The following is a 19,187-nucleotide window of genomic DNA, read 5'->3' as shown; positions in this document are numbered from 1 at the left end:
GAACCAGTTTCAAAAACAACTGTATCAAAATGGGTAATAAACTGTATTTCTTTTGTCTATAAAAAGTTTGATTTGGCATTGCCAGAGTCCTTAAGAGCCTATTCAACCAGGTCCATGGCAACTTCATCAGCCTTTCTATCCAGGACTTCCTTGGACAATATTTGTGTGGCTGCGACTTGGGCCAATACTCATACCTTTATTACTCATTACAAATTGGATCTGGTCTCAAGGGTAAGAGCTGCTTTCAGCTCTGCAGTACTTAGGAATATCCTTCCTTAAAGTCCACGTGGGATTCAAGTAGCTGGGGACTCTGTCACATATGTTTAGGAATGAATGAAAATTGACAACATCAGATAAAGAAGTTATATACTCACCATAATGTTCTATCTGTGTTGTCTGTTTTCATTCTTTCTCATCTCCCCTCCCTCCAGTCCCCTACCTGTCTTCTCTTTGGGACTTCTGGATGAACAGGATAATATTTGAGCAACCAAAGTTCCTTCTGTTTAAGCTCCAAATACTGACTTTCCATCTTAAATTTATTCCATGGTACATAGGAAGCTGCAAACTAGATGTGAGAAATGAGGGGGTCTGCTGCATTGTGGGTAAGGGAGGAGCTCAAGAGCTTGTAGTATCCACAAGCTGTGAAACAGAGGCCAATCATATCCGAAGATTGATAAGAACCCATATGTTGCTAAAGAATGAAAATGAACAACACAGATGGAACGTTATGGTGAGTACGTAACTTGTTTTTCCCCCTTCTTAACAAAATCATTCAGAGCTTCTGATCAGTTTTTCATTTCTTGTGAAGGTAAGAAGGAACAATCTTTGTCACAGCAGACTATTTTCAAATAGTTGTCTAGGACTATTACCTTTTTGTTATTTTCACCACAACAAAACTATTTCAGGCAGAGTCGAGGCACATTCTGTCAGGGTCTTGGCCTCCCTACTGCTTTTTGGAAAGGCTTAGACTCTAGATGTATCCTAAAATCAACAACATGGTCCTCTAGATGTATCCTAAAAGCAACAACATGGTCCTCTGTGCATATTTTTCCAAAGCATTATAAACTAGATTGCCTTTCCAGGTCTAGGCTTTGCTAGGACCATTCTCCAGGGGCTCCTGGACTTTTCCCCTTCAACTTCCCTGTTGTTCTAAACTGTAGTAATCTAACCATATAGTTTTGGGTATTGCAGCAATGATCAATATGAAGATCATAGTACAATTGTGTAAACTTAACATTACAGTACGTGTTGGAATGATCACTGCTACAGTAGCCGCACCTTCTCTCCATCCCATTTCTTTTATTTTTTTAAGTATTGTTTATTACAGTCAAGAGTGGTATATTACACCATTTTACAATTTCCATGTAATCTTTCAGTACAATTTTCATAAAAGTATGTATCACTCTGTACATTTTGGGGTGTATGCATTGGTTTGTGCAGCAATAAATGTAGCATTGGTATAATATAACATTGTTTGATTTCTTTACATTTGTTCAATGAAGTTATCGTAAGAGCACATATCAAATTGTACCTATTAGGATATGCAGTTTGGTTTGAACGATAATAGAAATTAAAGCTGATGACAATTAGCCTGAGTCTTGAATTGTAAGTACATTAAATTGACATTACTGGCTATAACTTTTCCCTATATGACTAGCTGCCATCACTAATTCTGGATCTATACGTAGACCAAGGTGACCATTTTAACACAGTGTTGACCTTGGAGTTCATTGAAGCATGTGAAAGTTCTAGTTGCATCACTTCATCTAGCAAGTCAGTTAACTGAGATGTGCTTGGGACTTCCTGTTTTTTCCACAAATGTGTTATACATTTCTTAACCAATATGATGAGCAAAACTGAAAATATTTGTGCCTCAGAAAGGAGGTCTGCTCCTGTTAACCTGTAAGCAAAACTGAAGGAGTAATGTGTTCTCCTAGCAGTTCCTCCAGGAGTGTTTGGAGCTTAGTTTTAAAATCATTATGAAATACATGCACCCAACCTCCTCTTTCCCCTTCTGAGCATCTCTTACAATCCGGTTTGGTATTAGGAAACATTCTACTTAACCTTGCTGGTATTTAAAAGTAGTTGTGAAGGCATTTCCAGCCAAAAATGTTAAATTTTCTCACCTGCGTAGACCTGGGTAACAAAGAAAGGGAAGAAAACCAATCTCCCTCAGGAATACATATTGAAAGTAATCTTTCTCATTCACTCTTACATTTTAAGGCCAGTTTCTGTTTTGATATGTTCAGGGCTTTAACACATGTTGATATAAGACATCTCCTTTGGTCAGTTCTATTTCTGATGTCTTTCACTAAAGTGATTAAACTAAGCTCTACAAACTTAAGTGTATTGACCAATTTAATGCGTTTAATTTTGAAACTAGTACCAAATACTTTCATTGTGAACCCTGAGGGAGATGATTGAGTCTCTAATTTCTTGTCAGGTTAGCACTCACCTTTACTTTGTTAGCTGATACCAATATTTTAGGGGCGTCTCTATATGCATCTCCCTCTTCCAAGGCATTATGGATCTGCCTGGGGAGTGTAACATGGTTTATAGGCAGCACTGCATCTTTAATATCTGAGAGTGGGGAATATATAAAACTTCTTAGAATCTCTCTTCTAACATCTGACAAATTTGAGTGAAGGTTTTTTATAGGTTCACCACATAGAAGCAATCAGAACTTGTCGGTGTGCGTTGGACACTGAACCCTCTCTAGAATCAGATCTTTCCATACAGACTTAAAATTAAACATCTGAAGTATACAGAGGATGGCGAATGTCTCAGCTGTTTGATAAGACTGTGAGGGACCAAAATGATTCTAGCAATGAGTTCAGCTCTAACCTGTCCCAGGAATCATATGGATTTTGGTTTTCCCAAAACATTTTTTCATCTTTTTATTAATAGTTAGTAGATCCTATTTTACTGGACATCCAGCCAAGTGCTTGTTAGTTACATATAGTAGTAATGGTAATGTAAACCAATTCAGTGCCTGTAGTTTATGGTCAAGATCCAATGGGATCCCATTCCATTTTGTTAAATGTCCCTTTATTTTCCCCATCGTAGTCTCAGAAGTCATATCTGTTGTGCCTTGGACAGAGTCCGTCACCCATATACCCAAATTTAAATTTATTTGCTAGACCCAGGAATGGCAGTCACTGAATAAAGTTATTTCCAAAGGTTATATTTAGTGACACTCCTTTAGTTTTCTCAGTGTTTAACTTATAACGAGCTAGCTGGCCAAATTTGTGCAATATAGGGAAAGTTAGAGGAAGATCCTTGTCAGGGTGAAACAAAGATATCAAAACATCATCAGAAAAGAGAGAAAATTTAAATTCCAAGCTGCCTCATTTGTATCCTTCAATAGTTGAGTCTCTGATCAATTGGGCCAAGGGTACCAAACACAGGGCAAACAGTAAGGGGGGAAAGAAATCTCTCATATGGCTGACTATCTCATACCTATAGCTAATGTTATCTAACATATATGTGGGTATTCTCCAGTGCTTATCCACATAGTTGGGCCTTTCCAAAAACACTTTTATAAATGCATTAAAGCATGGTCCAAGAAAGTTCTGGCTTCTACATATAATTATTTTAACAAATGTTGTTTCTCCTTAATCACCTGGGCTGCCTTCTGTGCAGAGTCTGCACATCTTCTCTGTGTTCACATGGGTTTCTTGCCACATTCTAAAGACATGCAGTACGTGGATTGACCACTCTAAATTGGCCATAGGTGTGAGTAAGTATGCAAGTGTGTGGTGTGGAAGAATTACAGTGGCAGGGCTAGCCACTTGGCCATGTAAACCTTGGCTCTAGATGATTGTCAGCATTGAAGCGACACCCCAACTCCATGATCAGAAATGGGAAAAGGGGTTGTGGATGGATGAATGGAGTGTTTCTCCATAATAATAATCATTGAGTGTCCTTGAACATTGTTGGTGTCATCCTGAAAAGTAAGTAAACCCTGCATCATGTTGGCAGGCATCTACTAGACCCATTTGTTTAAAAAAAAAAAAAAAAGAAAACATTTTAAGTATTTAACTTGACCTGTTTAATAAGTTTGCCTGAGGCCACCTGATACCTTAGTCAATCAGCATACTATATTCCAGTCTCCCATGATCAGTATAATATCTTCTGCAAAAGCTATAATGGTAGACAAAATTGCCTTCATCTCACCTACACTTATTCCTGGTGGTAAATGCAATGAAACCAAAGTAAGCAGTTATGTATCTTTACAGCCTTTAATGGCTGCAAACCTACCCATCCTATTACTAATTTGTGATTCAGTAACAGTTAAGTCTTCTAGAGAGTAGGAAAACAATTCCCATTCTTCACCCTCCAAGCTTGGCTACTTGTTCGTCTTATACATAACATCCCCTCTGAAGTTTCAAATGCTCTGTTTTGTCTAGATGTGTTTCCTGCAGAGCCAACACCTCAGGATTATATTTCCTAATCAAGGTAGAAATTTTCCTTCCTTAATGAAAGTAAAAATTCTCGGCCTTTTACTGGGGTTCCTAAACCCATTTGCATTCCAAGAAAGGAGAGACCAGCTCAAGTCACCTATCCGAGTTGCCATTAAATATTATGGTTATCCCTCTCTCAAGGAATTGAACTCTGATCTCATCAAAAAATTACCCTGCCCAAGTCGGCTTTGTATTAGGGAAAAACCTCATGTCATCAGCTTCAAATGTAGTAGTCAACATAGCTAAAAACAATTAAAGATGTTCTGTAGTCTGTAAATGTTTATACCTATTATAACAAATGAAAACAGTAAACAAGTGACCAAAAACAGATATATTAATGGGCAGTGCAGTGGTGCAGCGGTTGACGTTGTCACCTCACAGCAAGAGGTTCTCTGGTTTGATTCTTGTCTGGGGTGCTTCTGTGCAGAGTCTTCATATCCTCCCTGTGTTTGTGTGGGTTTCCTCCCACATTCCAAAGACATGCACCTGGAGCATTTCTCCCCGGGTGTCCGCTGAAAATAGGCTATGTCCTAGTCGGACTTTCCTGGTCAACAAATGTTAAATTAATAAAATAAATGATAAATAAACTATGTACAATATTTGCAGAGTTTCCAAGGAGGGAGCATAGGTTCCTATCTGACAAAGTTCCCAGCATGTCTCTGCATCTAGAACAATGAGAGCAGTGTAATATGTGCAGTGGAAACATTTTATAGGTCTTCTCAACTCTGCCTCATGATTAGTTTTGGTATCTGGTGTAACAGTTTTAACCACAGTGGGAATTAATACAATTTGTGACATTTTCCTTGGCAGGCAACCCCCCCCCCCTCCGCTAGCCATAATCCCATCTATTTAATACTAAATGTAAAGTCCCTTTAAAAAGTTCAGGTATTTTAAGCTTCTTTTCCTCTTATGTCAGAATCAGTTACAGAAAGTACCCTGGCTCTTAAAACAGATTGGTGTTTAAACAAGGGGAAAATACCATCTTTTCCCCTATAATGATGTGTGTGTCTCTGTCTTGCCAATTCAGTGATGTATTTTCCTCCTGGCCATCCACCATTTACTCAGTTTGATTACTTGCTTAATTTGATGATTGTTTTTCTTAACAACTCCTTTCTCACTTCTGCTGGGTCTGTGAACATTTTCGTCATGCCTGGAGACATTGCATATTTTTAGTGAAGCAAGATATAAAAGTCTGTACCTAATGTTTAATAAGCTGCACAACTTCATAACTGGTACAAACCTAGTTCACCATATTCTAGTGGAAAGTGAATAGCCATACACAGCAGACATTCTCCTTTCTGCCTAATAAAGTTTGTTCCCTGGTTTCCACAACAATATAAGGATTTTTTTACTTGAGTGCAAATATCTATAATGTATCATGGTCTTACTGGATCATCCCATAGCAGCTTCCTGGGTGAATGAAGTGCCCCCTCAATTAAAATGTCAGATAGTGGAAATCCAGTCCACTTAGCGATCATTTCATGGACAAATTCAGGGCAGTTCCTCCCCTCGAGCTGTTTGGAAACTTCAGTTAACCTAATATTCCTTCTACGAGTTCTATCCTCAGATTTTATGAGTCTTAACTCCATATGGTCATGCCTTGCTTCTAAGGCTTCCTTGCAGACTCTCAGCTCTGCCTCGTCTTCGCCTGACTATTGTAGGATGTCTGACTGGGCATTAAGAGTGGATGACATCTGAAAGTTTAAATAATTTTTTTCCTTGCACATTTGTAGTGTATTCTTCATGTCTCTTTCCTCCGTTAAAATAACTATTACAGACGTCATGGATTCAGCTTTGTTCAAACCTGTTGCATTGTTTGAGTTTTGGTATTCTGCCTTATTCAAAGACAAGACCTCCAAAGTCACAGTCAGGACTTAGCTTAAAGGTACTATTTTCTACCGTTTTTCTTCATAAAGCTACTATGGGTGTTGCTGCACAGTCAACAGTTTAGTTGTAGGGTTCTACATCGGCTTGGGGGGGCTTACTTCTGGTTACCAGAAGACAGCGAGCTAACAGTGCTGTTCAACAGATCATCATACAGAAAGAAAAAACCCTCTTGTTTTTTTATGTGTTTTATATGCCAGGGTGTTGAGATGTATTTTTCATTCCTAAGAGTGTCCTGGCAGGGCTGAGTCTCCCTCTCTCAGTTGGCATGAAAGCTCTGAAGGGTTTGGTGCCGAAACTTGTCTTTTTATTTTTCTGAGCTCCAGCTGACTAATGGTTTGGGTGCGTAGAATGCACCCTGAAGCTTTGGAAGCTGGCCAGCTGTTATATCCTATGAAGGAACACATATAGCTTAGGCTGCTGCAGAAGTAATGATATGAACACCTACTATTGTGGTACATTTAGTTATGCGTGGGCAAATGTTTGTGTTTCCTGTTAGATCCTAGTAAAGCCCAGTGGTGTTGCAGCACTCAGGTGCGGCCTTAGGTCAACTGGTGCCCTAGGCAAAAGGGCTCCACAGTGCCCCCCACCACTCCCCCCAGTGCCCCCATCCTGGTCTACCTACATTAAATAAATGCTGGAAAAGCTCCACTGCAAGAGCAGCGCCCTAGGTGACCGCCTAGTTGGCCTATGCCTAAGGCAGGCTAGCCAGCACTGGTAGTGTGGAGATTGCTGTAGTGAGGAGTATGGATGGAAACCTGCATTAATTTTTTACATTGATATGACTGCACAGTGTGAGATAGAGGGAAGAGGAGCTAGAGGCTAGGCTTAATAAAATACAAATATAGTCCTGCAGTGTGATATTATCTGGGGTCCATTGCCCAGTCTTTGCCTCAAGAGAATAAAGTATGAATCTTGAATATAGTTCAGTTCTCTTTACACTGGTTTGACATGGCCTGTTTTGTGTGTGCAGATTAAGCCTGTTTCAGGTTGTATTGTGTTGTCCGAGTAATTAAAACTGAAAAGAGAATTGCTTTTCCAGCTTGACATATCTTCATGCGCATATTTTATATGTAGAAACTATTCCTTTATGATCTACACCATTGTTAAGTGTTAATGCTTAATGTCCTGAACATTTCCTTTATGTTTTCAGATTTACAGTTGCCGCTGGGTTGGAGATTACATAGCTGTAGGAGGAACACGCTTCAACATGTTTCGACTTATTGATAAGCATTCCCTGATGGTGAGTGAATGGCCTTTTTTTAAATGGCAGCAGCATATTGTTTAAGGCCTAGTATTTTGCTGCCCAGATAAACAGATTGTACTCAGCAGTAAAAAGTGTTCTTCAGAATCAAATAGCAGCATAACCCAGAAAGTAGTTTTAGGGAAATCGGTGATTAATGCAGCTGGCACTATAAACATGAAAAGAAATGGGTGAAGACAGAATCTAGCAAGGAGCTCTGCAGCATTATTGTGTTAATATTAGTGAGTGGGTACACAGTTAAATTGGTGGAAATGTTCATAACCATGGGTCTAAGCCAGATTAAGTTAGCATCATCAATTTACAGGAATATTTCATATGTCATTTTTCTCCACCAAGTAAGGGTAGCAGGCAGAAGATTGTCTTTGCTCTTCAAAATATTATCCAGATTTGTCATAGCTCTGTGGTGAGCAACAAATCAGCTTTTGCACTTTCTGTTTAACAGCTTTATCAACAAGCTGTTCAACTCTTCCTTACTTACTTTCAACAATTAGAGCAGTATCATCAGCATATCTGAGATTCTAAGTATTTCTTCCAGCAGTTTTGATTCCAGCATATGATTAATCTAACCCAGCATTGTGTATGATAGATTCACCGTATAAAGTAAATGAGAATGGTGACATTATACAGCTTTGCCTTAATCATTTCCCAGTCTTGAACCAGTGAGTTATTTTATATTTGTTTCTGTTACTTCATGTTTGCATATGGATTCTTCAGAAGGAAAATAAGGTAACCCAGTATCTTCATTTCTCTACGTGTTGTCAAAGTTTGATATGGTCCACACTGTCAAAGGCTTTAGAGTAGACAAAAAAGCATAATTAAATATTCTGTGGAGCTCATTTTTTCTCCATTATTCAGTATATCTTGGCAGTTTGATTTCTGGTATCTCTGCTCTTTCTAAAACAAATTGTGCACCCAGCAGTTCTCTGTCCATTTGCTACTGAAGGCTAGCTTGCAGGATCTTGAAAATTACCTTGCTAGTGTGTGAAACAAGTGCAGTTGTCTTTTCCATCTGGTCTTAACCTATCGGTTACAGGCTACCCCTTTCAGAATCTTCAGTCCAAGAGCTCTGCATCCTATACCCATAATACCCAAATCTAACAAGGTCTCCTCAGATCTTGTTTGCCACCATCATGTTTGGCTCATGGTCAAGAGCTCCACCAACTTGTTTCCTTTTTTGGATAGATTTTTGGCTAGTTTTGTGATTCATTTCTCTACCATATGTATAATTTCTCAGTGTTAGGATTGTTAGGTGTAGCCTTTGGTAGCTGTAGGTTTTTAGATAGGTTTGTAGTTTTTTCCTGTTAGATAATGTATGTGGTGTTGACATTCTCACTTTTATTACTGTTTTTCTTAAGACACTAGTCTCACTGTTTGTAATTAATTGTAGTTACCAACTGTTGTTAATAACCTTTAATACTCTTGAGTTGATTGATATTAGCAGGTAAGACTATTTATTGTGTTTTTTCCTAGTTAAGTAGATAAGTTAGATTGTATTTCTGTTTAACATTCTTATAGATGGTTCCCCCATGGAGGGGGAGGGAGGGACCATAATGGATGCCAGCCATGAGGTGGGGTAGCCCACAGAATAAGGGCTTCCATGGGACTTTCTCCAGGAGGTCCTAAAGGGTTGCCCGACTACCACACTCTGGAGGCAGTCGGTGGTCACCTTCTTCTCCACCCAAAATCTTATAAAGCCATCAGTTCAGATGTATGGATGTTGAGAATCATGTCTAGATGTTCTATAATTCCCTTTTCGTTCACTCCTAAAGATTCCCAAAAATGTTTTCCAGCCTTACCACCTCACTGGCTAAACAACACAGCAGTAGAAATTCAGAAACTGCTCATCAACCAAGTCATGCAAGAGGTACTACAAGACCAACAAGGATCTGGTGTCTATTTCAGATTGTAGTTAGTACCAAAGAAAAACAAGAATCTCAGATCCATTCTGGATCTCAGCAAGCTGGACTAATTTATCAAACGAATTACATATGGTCACAGTGCTGTACATTCTGCCTCTCCTGAGGAAGGACAGCTGGATGCGCTTGGTGGACCTCAAGGATGCCTTCTATCACATAAATATAGTAAGGCATTCCAGAAAGTTTCTGTGCTTTTGTTTAGAGGCCATTCATTACTGATTTTGGGCTGTGCTCTTTGACCTCACTGCAACTCTTCATGTGTTCTTGGCAGTAGTGGCAGCCTGACTCATACTGCAGCGTTTGTGGGTCTTCCACCACTTGGATACCTAATCAAGGCCCGAGATTCCTTGCTCCAGCTGTGTTTGTCCTTAAGCATAATAATGCATTACAAAACATCCAGCATAGAACTGGTTCAAGTGCCAGAACTTATCAGTTGCCATTTGGATATAGTCATGTAGACAGCCAAACTGCCATTATCAAGACTGAATTTTGTTTGTCTACAAGCTTCTCATGTCCTGTAGGTTCACAAACCTTCAGCTACTTCAGTGGTTCATCTCCTTGGACACATAGCCAGGTCTATGTGTCTGGTATCCTTTTCAAGGTTCCACATGAGAGTGCTACAGTGGACTCTAGAGGTGTAGTGGTCCTATCTAACACATCCTGTGGACTGTCCAGTGGGTCTAACAAATGTTTGTCATCCACATTTGGTGGTAGATGGAATCTCCATTGGTCACTGCAGATCAAACTTTTGATCTGATATTGTTAATCCTCATTCATTCCTTACGCATGGGTATTGGTTCCGACCTCGGAACCGAGCCGGCCATTTTCCAAGCTCGCGTCAGCTTCAAACTCTCGAGCTAAACTCTTACCCACAATCCCCCTGTCTCTGTTACTTCAGATTTCGTTTGCCGCGTTGCCATTCGGTCATGTCAAGCTACTTCTTTTGAGCTAAGTACAGTTATTTGTTGTTTAATAGTCTTTCAGATTACTTTTCTGTAAGGAAAGTTTATATTTCATTGTCTCTTACCCTATCGCATCTAGCGTACATATTTTCTTCAGGTTTCTCTGCTCTTTTCTTTACCCTTTTACCGCGAGGTATTCTCTCTTACCATCGTTGGTAATCCTCCCCTTTTTTTTTTCATACCTTCGGCTATTCTTTTGTACCATTGCTGGTACCTATTTCTATTAATTAATTTGCTGTCATGGCAGATAAGAAAGGTAGTCCGGGGTTTAAGCGGTGTTTTGATTGTGGACACTACCTACTTCTGATGCACACTCTTTGTGCGTTTATTGTTTGGGGGCGTCCCACTTGTCTGTTGACCCGCCCTGTGCTATTTGTGAGGACTTTTCGAATAGAACCTTGTTGGAAAGGAAAAACAAGCTGTTACTGAAGGGACTTCTTAAATCTCCCTTTTCAGAGGCAATTTCTGGGTCAGAGGCCTCAACTCCTCCTAGAGCCCATAAGAAAATCTTGGATGTTCCTACCAAGGCTAAATCTTTGCTTTCGTCCCCGGCTGGGGACTCCCACCAACCAAAACCTAAAAAGGCTAAAGTTTTGGCTCCGGAGCTCACTCAGTCAGCCCCAGTGCTTTCGGTGCCTAGACCTTCGGCACCGAGGCCTTCTGCTCCATTAGTGATCTCAGCTCCGTTTTCTCCTGCAGCCTTCACTATATCAGCACCGAGGGGCTCCTCAGTTCAGACTATTACCACTCTATCGGCACCGACTGTTCAGTTGGCGCAGACCTTGACCATGTCGGCTCAGAGATCTTCCTCGAAACAGACGCCTTTATTGTTGACTCCAGTTTTGTCAGTTCCAGCTTCTGTACCGACAACCACTTCAGCACCAATTCCTGTGTCAGTGCAGACCATCATCTCTGCACCGATGACTTCTTTGGTGCAGACACCTGTAGCCCAGTCTCTCTCTGCACCGTTGTTCTCGGTGTGGACTGGTGAGATGGCCACCGAATTTGCCTCTTCTGTGGACAGGCCTGTTTCTCCCTCAGTCTCCGTGAGGTCCACTAGAAGCCTTTCCTAACACGATGTGTTTCGTCTTGTGGATCAGGTGCTTTTGGCCAGAGGCATCCCACCCCCCAGGAACTTTCCTTCTTTGGGAGGTGATCACTTGTCTCCAAAGACCCCTTCTTATTCTCCTCCTTCATTGCCTTTGAAGTCCATGGATATAGCATAGTCTTCCCCTTCTGCAGTTCCGTTTATGGATCTCACTAAGGAACTGCAGTTGCCTTCGTGGCAGGAAAGTTTTGCTACGACCCAGGATGTCAGTTGTGACACGCATAGTTTGCTGCTCCACAGCCATCCAGGGTCTCCGGGTCGGCAGGCTGAGCCACTTAGGGGATGGCTGACCCCTGTCCTAGGCATTCACTCCTCTTCAGGTGGACCAGCCTTCCAAGTGATGGAGAAGGCTTTCGCTGCTGCTGGCAATACTGGACTGTCTATCCCTCTACCCTCCTCTGGTACACTGGTTTCACAAGTCGCACTGAGTGGACACCGGGTGCAAGGAGGACATATTCCCACAGGAAACCCCTTTTTCCACTGTCTTCCCCAACTTCTCCCACTGAGGAAGTCCACCGGAAAAGTTCATGTAAGAGGAAGCACATGGACTCTACAGAGGAGTCCCTCACTGAAGACACAGATTTTGATGAGTGGGAAGGATCCCCTCGGTCACCCCCTGAGGTATCCTTTGGTGATATCCTCGAAATCCTGAAACAGAGAGGTGACTGGCAGTCCTCTAATCCAACCTCTGAGGAATCTGTGTTCCTGAAGGCCTTTCGTGCCCGGCCCCCTACCTCCTGGGTTACTCCACCTGCCGATGAACTTGTCCGGCTTATCATGCAGCATGCTTGGAAGGCTCCTGACACCATCAAAGCTATTCCCCGGAGGCCAGATAATATTTTGTCCCCTCCTGCTATGGATCCCCATTGGTCAGAGGTCTTCATGTAGATGCTTTGGTGGTGGCGACTGCAACAAAAAAGGATCTGGCAGAAGAAGAAAGCCAGACTGTCCATCAGCCTAACAAAGAGTCCCAGGCCCTGGAGAGGATAGGGAAATGCACCTTTGCATCAGCGACCTTTACTATCAGGTCCCTGAATTATATGGCACACTTTATCAGGCTTCAATGGGATCTGATTACTGAGGTCTCTGAAACCTTGGCTGGTGCCATGTCTGATGAGGTCCATGACAAAGTGGCCTCTCAGCTTGCCACCAATGAGTCAATATCTAACTCCTCTATGCGACTGATATCTCACGCATCAGAAGGAGCAGCTAGAGCAGCGGGTTCAGCTGCGGTCTTGAGACAACATGCCTGGATGCGCTTGTGCAATTTCACGGAACCCTTTAAGGCTTCCTTTCTTAACACTCCCATAGAGGCCTCCTCGTTGTTTGGACCCAAAGTTAAAAGCACACCAGCCAGATGTGAAGAGGACGGTAAGACCCTTTCTGCTGTAGGTGTCCGTTATTCTTCCCCTCAACGTGCTTTCTCCCGAAACCAAAAGAGTGGGAAGATATGGTTCAAGAAATCCCAGAGTCCTTTCCATGACACACAGGCCGAGTTCTCCCCTAGAGGCAGAGGGGGGAAACTCACAGGGAAGACGCTCCTTTCGGGGCAGAGGGGGTCTGCATAACCAGGGTTCCAGGGATTCTTTCCCTGGCCAATCCTACCAGTGCTCCTGAAGAGCGGCCCAACTCCTTTCCTCTGGAGGTAGATGGGGATGTTTCTCCTTGTACCCTTCTGCCTGGCTAACCATCACCACCGATTCTTGGGTACAAAGGATTATAACCAGAGGTTATCATATCCCCTTCAATCTTTGTCCTGTCCCTTCAAAAAACCTTCCTGACATTCCACCCAGTCAAAGGGAAGAAGCAGCACTAGAGATAGAAAAGCTGCTAAGAAAAAGAGTCATCCAAATAGTCCCTCCAGACCTGATAGGATCCGAATTCTACTCAAGACTATTTTTGGTGCCAAAGAAAACCGGGGACTGGAGACCAATTTTGGATCTCAGTGTATTGAGCAAGTTTATGAGAGTACAAAAATTCCAGATGGTCACAATACAGTCTATCCTCCCGCTTTTAGAAAAAGACGATTGGATGTGCTCGATAGATCTTCAAGATGCGTACTACCACATAAAGGTGGACAGGCCATCAAGAAGATTTCTGCGCTTCCATGCAGGAGCCAGTCACTACCAGTTCAGAGTACTGCCCTTCGGACTTTCTGCAGCCACCAGAGTGTTCACAAAGTGCATGGCAGTTGTCACAGCTCACTTGCAACTTCAAGGATTCCAGGTGTTTCCATACCTCGACGACTGGTTCATTTCCACCTCCACCAGACATCTACGGGAAAAAGCCCTGGCATACTCTCTCCTCGCTGCTCAAAGGCTAGGCATAACCATAAACTGGCAAAAATCCAATCTCACCCCATTTCAGTCAACAGAATTCATAGGGGTTATCTTGGACACAAAGAACTGCAGAGCTGCTATTCCAGAGCACAGAATTCTAAGGATAAAGCAACAACTGATTCCAATCCTTTCAAGGGAGAAATCCACAGCTCACTCAGTTCTACAGCTGTTGGGTTCCATGGCAGCCTCCATCACCATTGTTCCCCTGGCCAGGTTTCACATGAGGCTTTTACAATGGCTACTGCTTACCCAATGGTATCCTATTCAGCATCCTCTTTCAGCCATGATTCGAGTAACCCACAGGTGCAAACAGGATTTAAATTGGTGGATGACACACAATCTGTCACAATGGTCTCGCCCATTCTCCCCCCAGCAACCCAAGGCCACAGTGACCACGGACGCCTCCCTGATGGGGTGGGGTGGGGGGGCTATGTCAGGGATAGACAGTCCAAGGCACTTGGTCCGAACTGGAGGCCCATCTGCATATAAACGTTTTAGAGCTGAGGGCAGTGCTTCTGGCATTGCAAGCATTCCATCCCCTGCTGCCGTCTGGGACAATTGCGATTCAATCAGACAACATGGCGGTGGTCTGGTACATCAACAAGCAAGGTGGAACCAAATCACCCCAGCAATGGGCGATGGCTACCAACCATTTTCTTCTAGCAACGCACATTCCCAGGAGTTCCAACGTGATTGCAGACAGACTCAGCAGGTGCATTCTTCAACCTCACGAGTAGACCCTGAATCCCTTGATAGCGGCGGAGATCTTCCACCGCTGGGGCCATCCTTGCTGCGACCTCTTTGCATCCCTGACCAACTATAAATGCAGCAATTACTTCGCCCTGATTACCCCTCCGGGACAGTCACCCAGGGACGCTCCAGTCCACGATTGGCCCTCGGGTCTTCTTTATGCATTTACACCCTTTCCCCTCATTCCCCAGTTTCTGAAGAAAGTCAGTCAGTTGAAGAGCAGGGTGATCCTCATAGCACCATATTGGCCTCGACAGATTTGGTTCCCCTTCCTTTGGCCTCACCTACTAGATCGACCATGGATTCTCCATCCATCCCCAGAGTTGATCTCACATCCACAGAACCTGATTCATTCCAACTTGAACAGCCTGAAGCTCATGGGGGATTGTGGGTAAGAGTTTAGCTCGAGAGTTTGAAGCTGACGTGAGCTTGGAAAATGGCCGGCTCGGTTCCGAGGTCGGAACCGATACCCATGCGTAATGACTGAACGAGGATCAACAATACAGATGGAATGTTATGGTAAGACATAACTTCTTTTTCTCCCCTATCCCCAGGCAGCAGTGACTATGAACACTTCCCTTCGTGGGGGGGGGGGGGGGGGGGGGCTGTTTGAAGGGAAGACAGTCCAAGGGACCTGGATACTTTTCAGGACCAGTCTTCACATCGGTATCTTGGAGATAAAAGTGGTCCTTCTCATTTTGCAGGCCTTTCAGGGCCTTCTGTCCAAGAGTTCATTGCCATCCAGATAGATAACAAGTGGGTAGTATGGTATATGAACAACCAAGGAGAAACTTGATCTTATCTCCTGTGTTGAGTGGCCATGAGGGTTTAGCAGTAGGTGATGTCCTCTCAGCAGTTTCTGATTGCAACATACATCCCAGGGAAATCCAACATCTGACTGGGGAGTTTGAACAGGAATATTCTTCTGAATCGTGAGTGGTCCCTGAACCTGAAAGCAGAGTTTAAGCCACTGAGTTTTTTCCTACTGTGACCTATTTGCTTACCCGTCTAACACGAAGTACAGCAGCTTTCATGCCCTGATCCCTCTAAAGGGACAGTCACCCAGAGATGCTCTCCTGCTTTTTTGACCTCTAAGCCTTCTGTACCCCTATCTCCTGATACATTTGATAATCAAGTTTCTTCAGAAGGCAGCTCATTGTAGAGTGACTGTCATCCTATTGCCCCATTCTGCCCCCATCAAATTTGATTCCTCTTCCTTTTGATTCCCCTGCCCTGGGGCCTAGACCTGATTCTGGGTCTGATTTCTCATCCTGCCAAATTACCCCTCCTGAACCTTTACCATGTCAAGCTAATCACATGGTCTCTCCAATTCTGATGATGGACAGGAGTGCCAAACTCTGAGAGAATTGTTCAGATCCTATTATCCTCTCAAAAGCCTTCTGCCAAGAAGGTTTATGCTAGTAAATGGAAATGATTTTCTATTTGGGCTTCTTGCAAGAGCTGAGATCCTTTTACACAACATTAGATGCCATTCTGGACTTCTTAGCTGGTCTTTTTCAGGTTGGTCTTAGTTGTCCTACCATAAAGGTACAGATGGCTGCCATTTCTGACTTTCATGCTTTCATGGATAACCCATGGTGGCTGTTAAGCTTTCAGAGGTCTTCTTGATGGTATGTTCTTATTATGTCCACGTGCCAGAGACCTGGTGCCTCATCGGGACCTTAGTCTACTACTGAAAGTTCTAAGCAGACCTCCCTTTGAACCTTCAGCCACAGTACCCCTAAAATTGTTGTCATGGAAAACTTTCTTTTTGATGGCTGTAACATCAGCAGGAAGAGAATTCAGACTTCAAGAATTGCCCACTGTTTCCTCTTACTTGATTTTTCATAAGGATAGCTTTACCTAATGGACCAATCTCTCCTTTTTGCCCAAGATCAGTTCAGCATCTAATTTAAATTGGGGATTCACTTGCCAGAGTTCTTTCCAAGTTTTAGTAAAAAGGGTGAATATTTGCTTCATTGTTTGGATGTACATAAACAACAAAGATTCTGTTTGGACAGAACTAAATGTTTCAGAAATCTGACCAACTTTTTTGTATCCTTTTCAAAGACAAACCTTGGTAAGCATGTTTCCAAAGTGACCCTATAAAGATGGCTGTCTGATTGTATTCTTTTGCGTACTCTTTGAAAGGAATGTCTTTACCTGTGAAACCTATAGATCATTCCACAAGAACAGGAGCTATATCAACCACTTTTTTTCTCGCAGGCTTCGATTTGTGATATTTTTACAGTGGCTACTTAGTCTAATATTTATACTTTGGTATCCCTTTGCAAAGTGGATGTTCAGTATAGATCTAGTGGCACTTTTGTTTCCCCTGTATTATGGATTGCCTTCTCCTAGGGCCTCCCTGGGGCTTTTCCTGGCTGGGAACTCTGCCCCAGAGGTCGAGATCAGATGGAAAGACAACATTGGATGCAAAAACTATGTACTCACCATAACAATAGATCCATGTTGTCTTCTTCTCTCTGCCTTAACTATTCCTCCCTCCCTCCAAATTGCCACCATTGCAGTGTGGCCTAAAAGCTAGCTTAGGAGAGTGCATTTGAACTGCTGTCTCTTGCCTGTTTTCATATTAATCTTTCTGATTATGAGTTGTTACATTGCATAGAGTTGTCATGTGTCAATCTTGGTCTGAGTAGAGGATGTTAGGGTATGGTATTATGGGTAGAAGAGGTGGAGCTCTTGAACTGAAGATTCTGAAAAGGCTGGCATCGGATCTGAATCAGATCTGATAACCCACAGATTGAGATGGACGGAAGAAGACAACATGGAATTATGGATGTTCTGTAGAACTACTTTGCCTTCATTCTTACATATGGGTTCAGAGCCGATCCTCAGCTCCGACTCGGCCGATTACAAAGCTCGAAGTCTCTCAGTTGGCTCGTGGCAAGGTAGGTATCCCATAGTGCACTAGTAAGAATCCCCAGATCTCGTTTGCCGCATCTATGAGTTCAGAAGTGCTCTCTTTCATGGCCGTGGCTAAGTTGGATTTTTCTTCATTATTCTTGTTGTAGTGATCATTTTTTGATATTAGTAGTAGTTTAGTATAAATAGCTTAATCGTTGTTATTATAGATAGTTAATTAGTAGTGTGTTTTTTGAAAATTTTGCGAAGTTGTTGAAAACCTGTTGGCCGTCACTTCCACAGGCCTTTTTTTCTCTCTCAGTGCTATACCTTCTGTTGGTGTGCTAGTTTTTGCTATTTTATATATATCTTAGCACAGGTCCATGTTTGGGTTAGGACTTTTTCCTAATCTTGTGTTTTTTTACTACGATAGTAGTATACAATTAATAGTTGTGTGCAGTGTTCTTTTATTATTTCTTATCAGTTAGCGTGTTGTTGAATTATTGCAATTGTTGTAGCAAATTCTTGATGTAGCTTCTCCTCTGTTTACAGCTAGGTCTGTTTAAGTTAGAGGACCTAGTCCTGTATTTACCTTTCTCTGGTGTGTTGTTTCCTCAGCAGGGCTAGGCCCGTTTAAGTTAGAGGACCTAGTCCTCTGTTATTTTTTCCTTGTGTGCAGTGCTTCTTGCAGGGCTAGGCCCTTTTAAGTTAGAGGACCTTGTCCTCTCTTCCTGCTTTTCCCTCCTGTGTGTGTGTTTGCAACAATATGTCTAAGGAGTCTAAGAATCATAAACCTTCGGGTTTTATGAAGTGACTGATGGACATAGTAATTGTGTTTACCGCCTAGGTGCCATACATCTTCAGGAGACATGTTCTTTTTGTCACTCCTTCACTTCTCGGGTTCTCCAGGAAAGGAAGAACAAACTGATCCTGAAAGTTCTCCTTAAGCCTTCCTTTGAGGAGGATTTAGCCAGCTCTTCATCATCGCATTCCAGGTCTCCCTTTTCTAAAAAAGAGAGCGTCAAGTCGGCCAAAAGGCATTCTCCCACACTGACATTTTATCTGGACCTCCACAAAAAATTTCAAAATTGGACAAACCTTCTATCTCTTTGGCTCCATTGTCCTTGGAGCCAGTTGAGGTTATCGACACTGACACTCCAATATCGGCCCCAAGTTTTTCGGAGCCGACTACTGAACATTTACCTCGGAGCTGGTCTAGAGTATTATTACTGGTCTCCCCGACTCTCAGATCTCCGATTTTGCAAAGATCTAGATCACCTACCTTGTCTTCCAGATCCTCCAAGAGTCTTTCTGAAGAGGTTGTAGAGAGAGTAGTGCTTAGAAGTCGTCGGTGCTAGCCAATTTGTTGACGGCTCCGACCCAGATGGTTCCGGAGCCATCTAAGGCCATTCTCTCTGCTATTGTTCTTCCTCCGAGCCATGTTGGTCCTTCTGAGCCAAAGCTATCGGTGCCACTTGTTGTGGAACCTTTGGTTCCAGCACCTCTCTTGTCTGTCTCGGAGCCGAGTTCCACTCCGACACCTTCAGTGCCTTCCTTGGTGTCTAGGACCCGAAGCTCACCAGTTGGCCCCGGCAGGGATGCTTGGACCCGAACTTCCTGTGGTTTCTAGTGGATC

The 19,187-nt window shown here is 42.8% G+C and overlaps 1 protein-coding gene across 1 annotated transcript in view; it reads left to right on the top strand.

The window, feature by feature from the left end:
- Positions 1-19,187, top strand: part of LOC122813760 (general transcriptional corepressor tupA-like) — a 339,582-nt gene that overhangs the window by 261,447 nt on the left and 58,948 nt on the right. The window contains exon 10 of the mRNA XM_044086245.1: positions 7,501-7,590. Within this exon, the coding sequence (XP_043942180.1) occupies positions 7,501-7,590 (90 nt within the window). The remainder of the gene's footprint in view (positions 1-7,500; positions 7,591-19,187) is intronic.

The sequence above is a fragment of the Protopterus annectens genome, chromosome 10.part0 (assembly GCF_019279795.1).
Source record: "Protopterus annectens isolate FY-2018-M chromosome 10.part0, PAN1.0, whole genome shotgun sequence".
Lineage (NCBI taxonomy): Eukaryota > Metazoa > Chordata > Ceratodontiformes > Protopteridae > Protopterus > Protopterus annectens.
The sequence above is the reverse complement of the archived record's forward strand: the minus strand, read 5'-3'. Positions and strand labels throughout refer to the sequence as shown.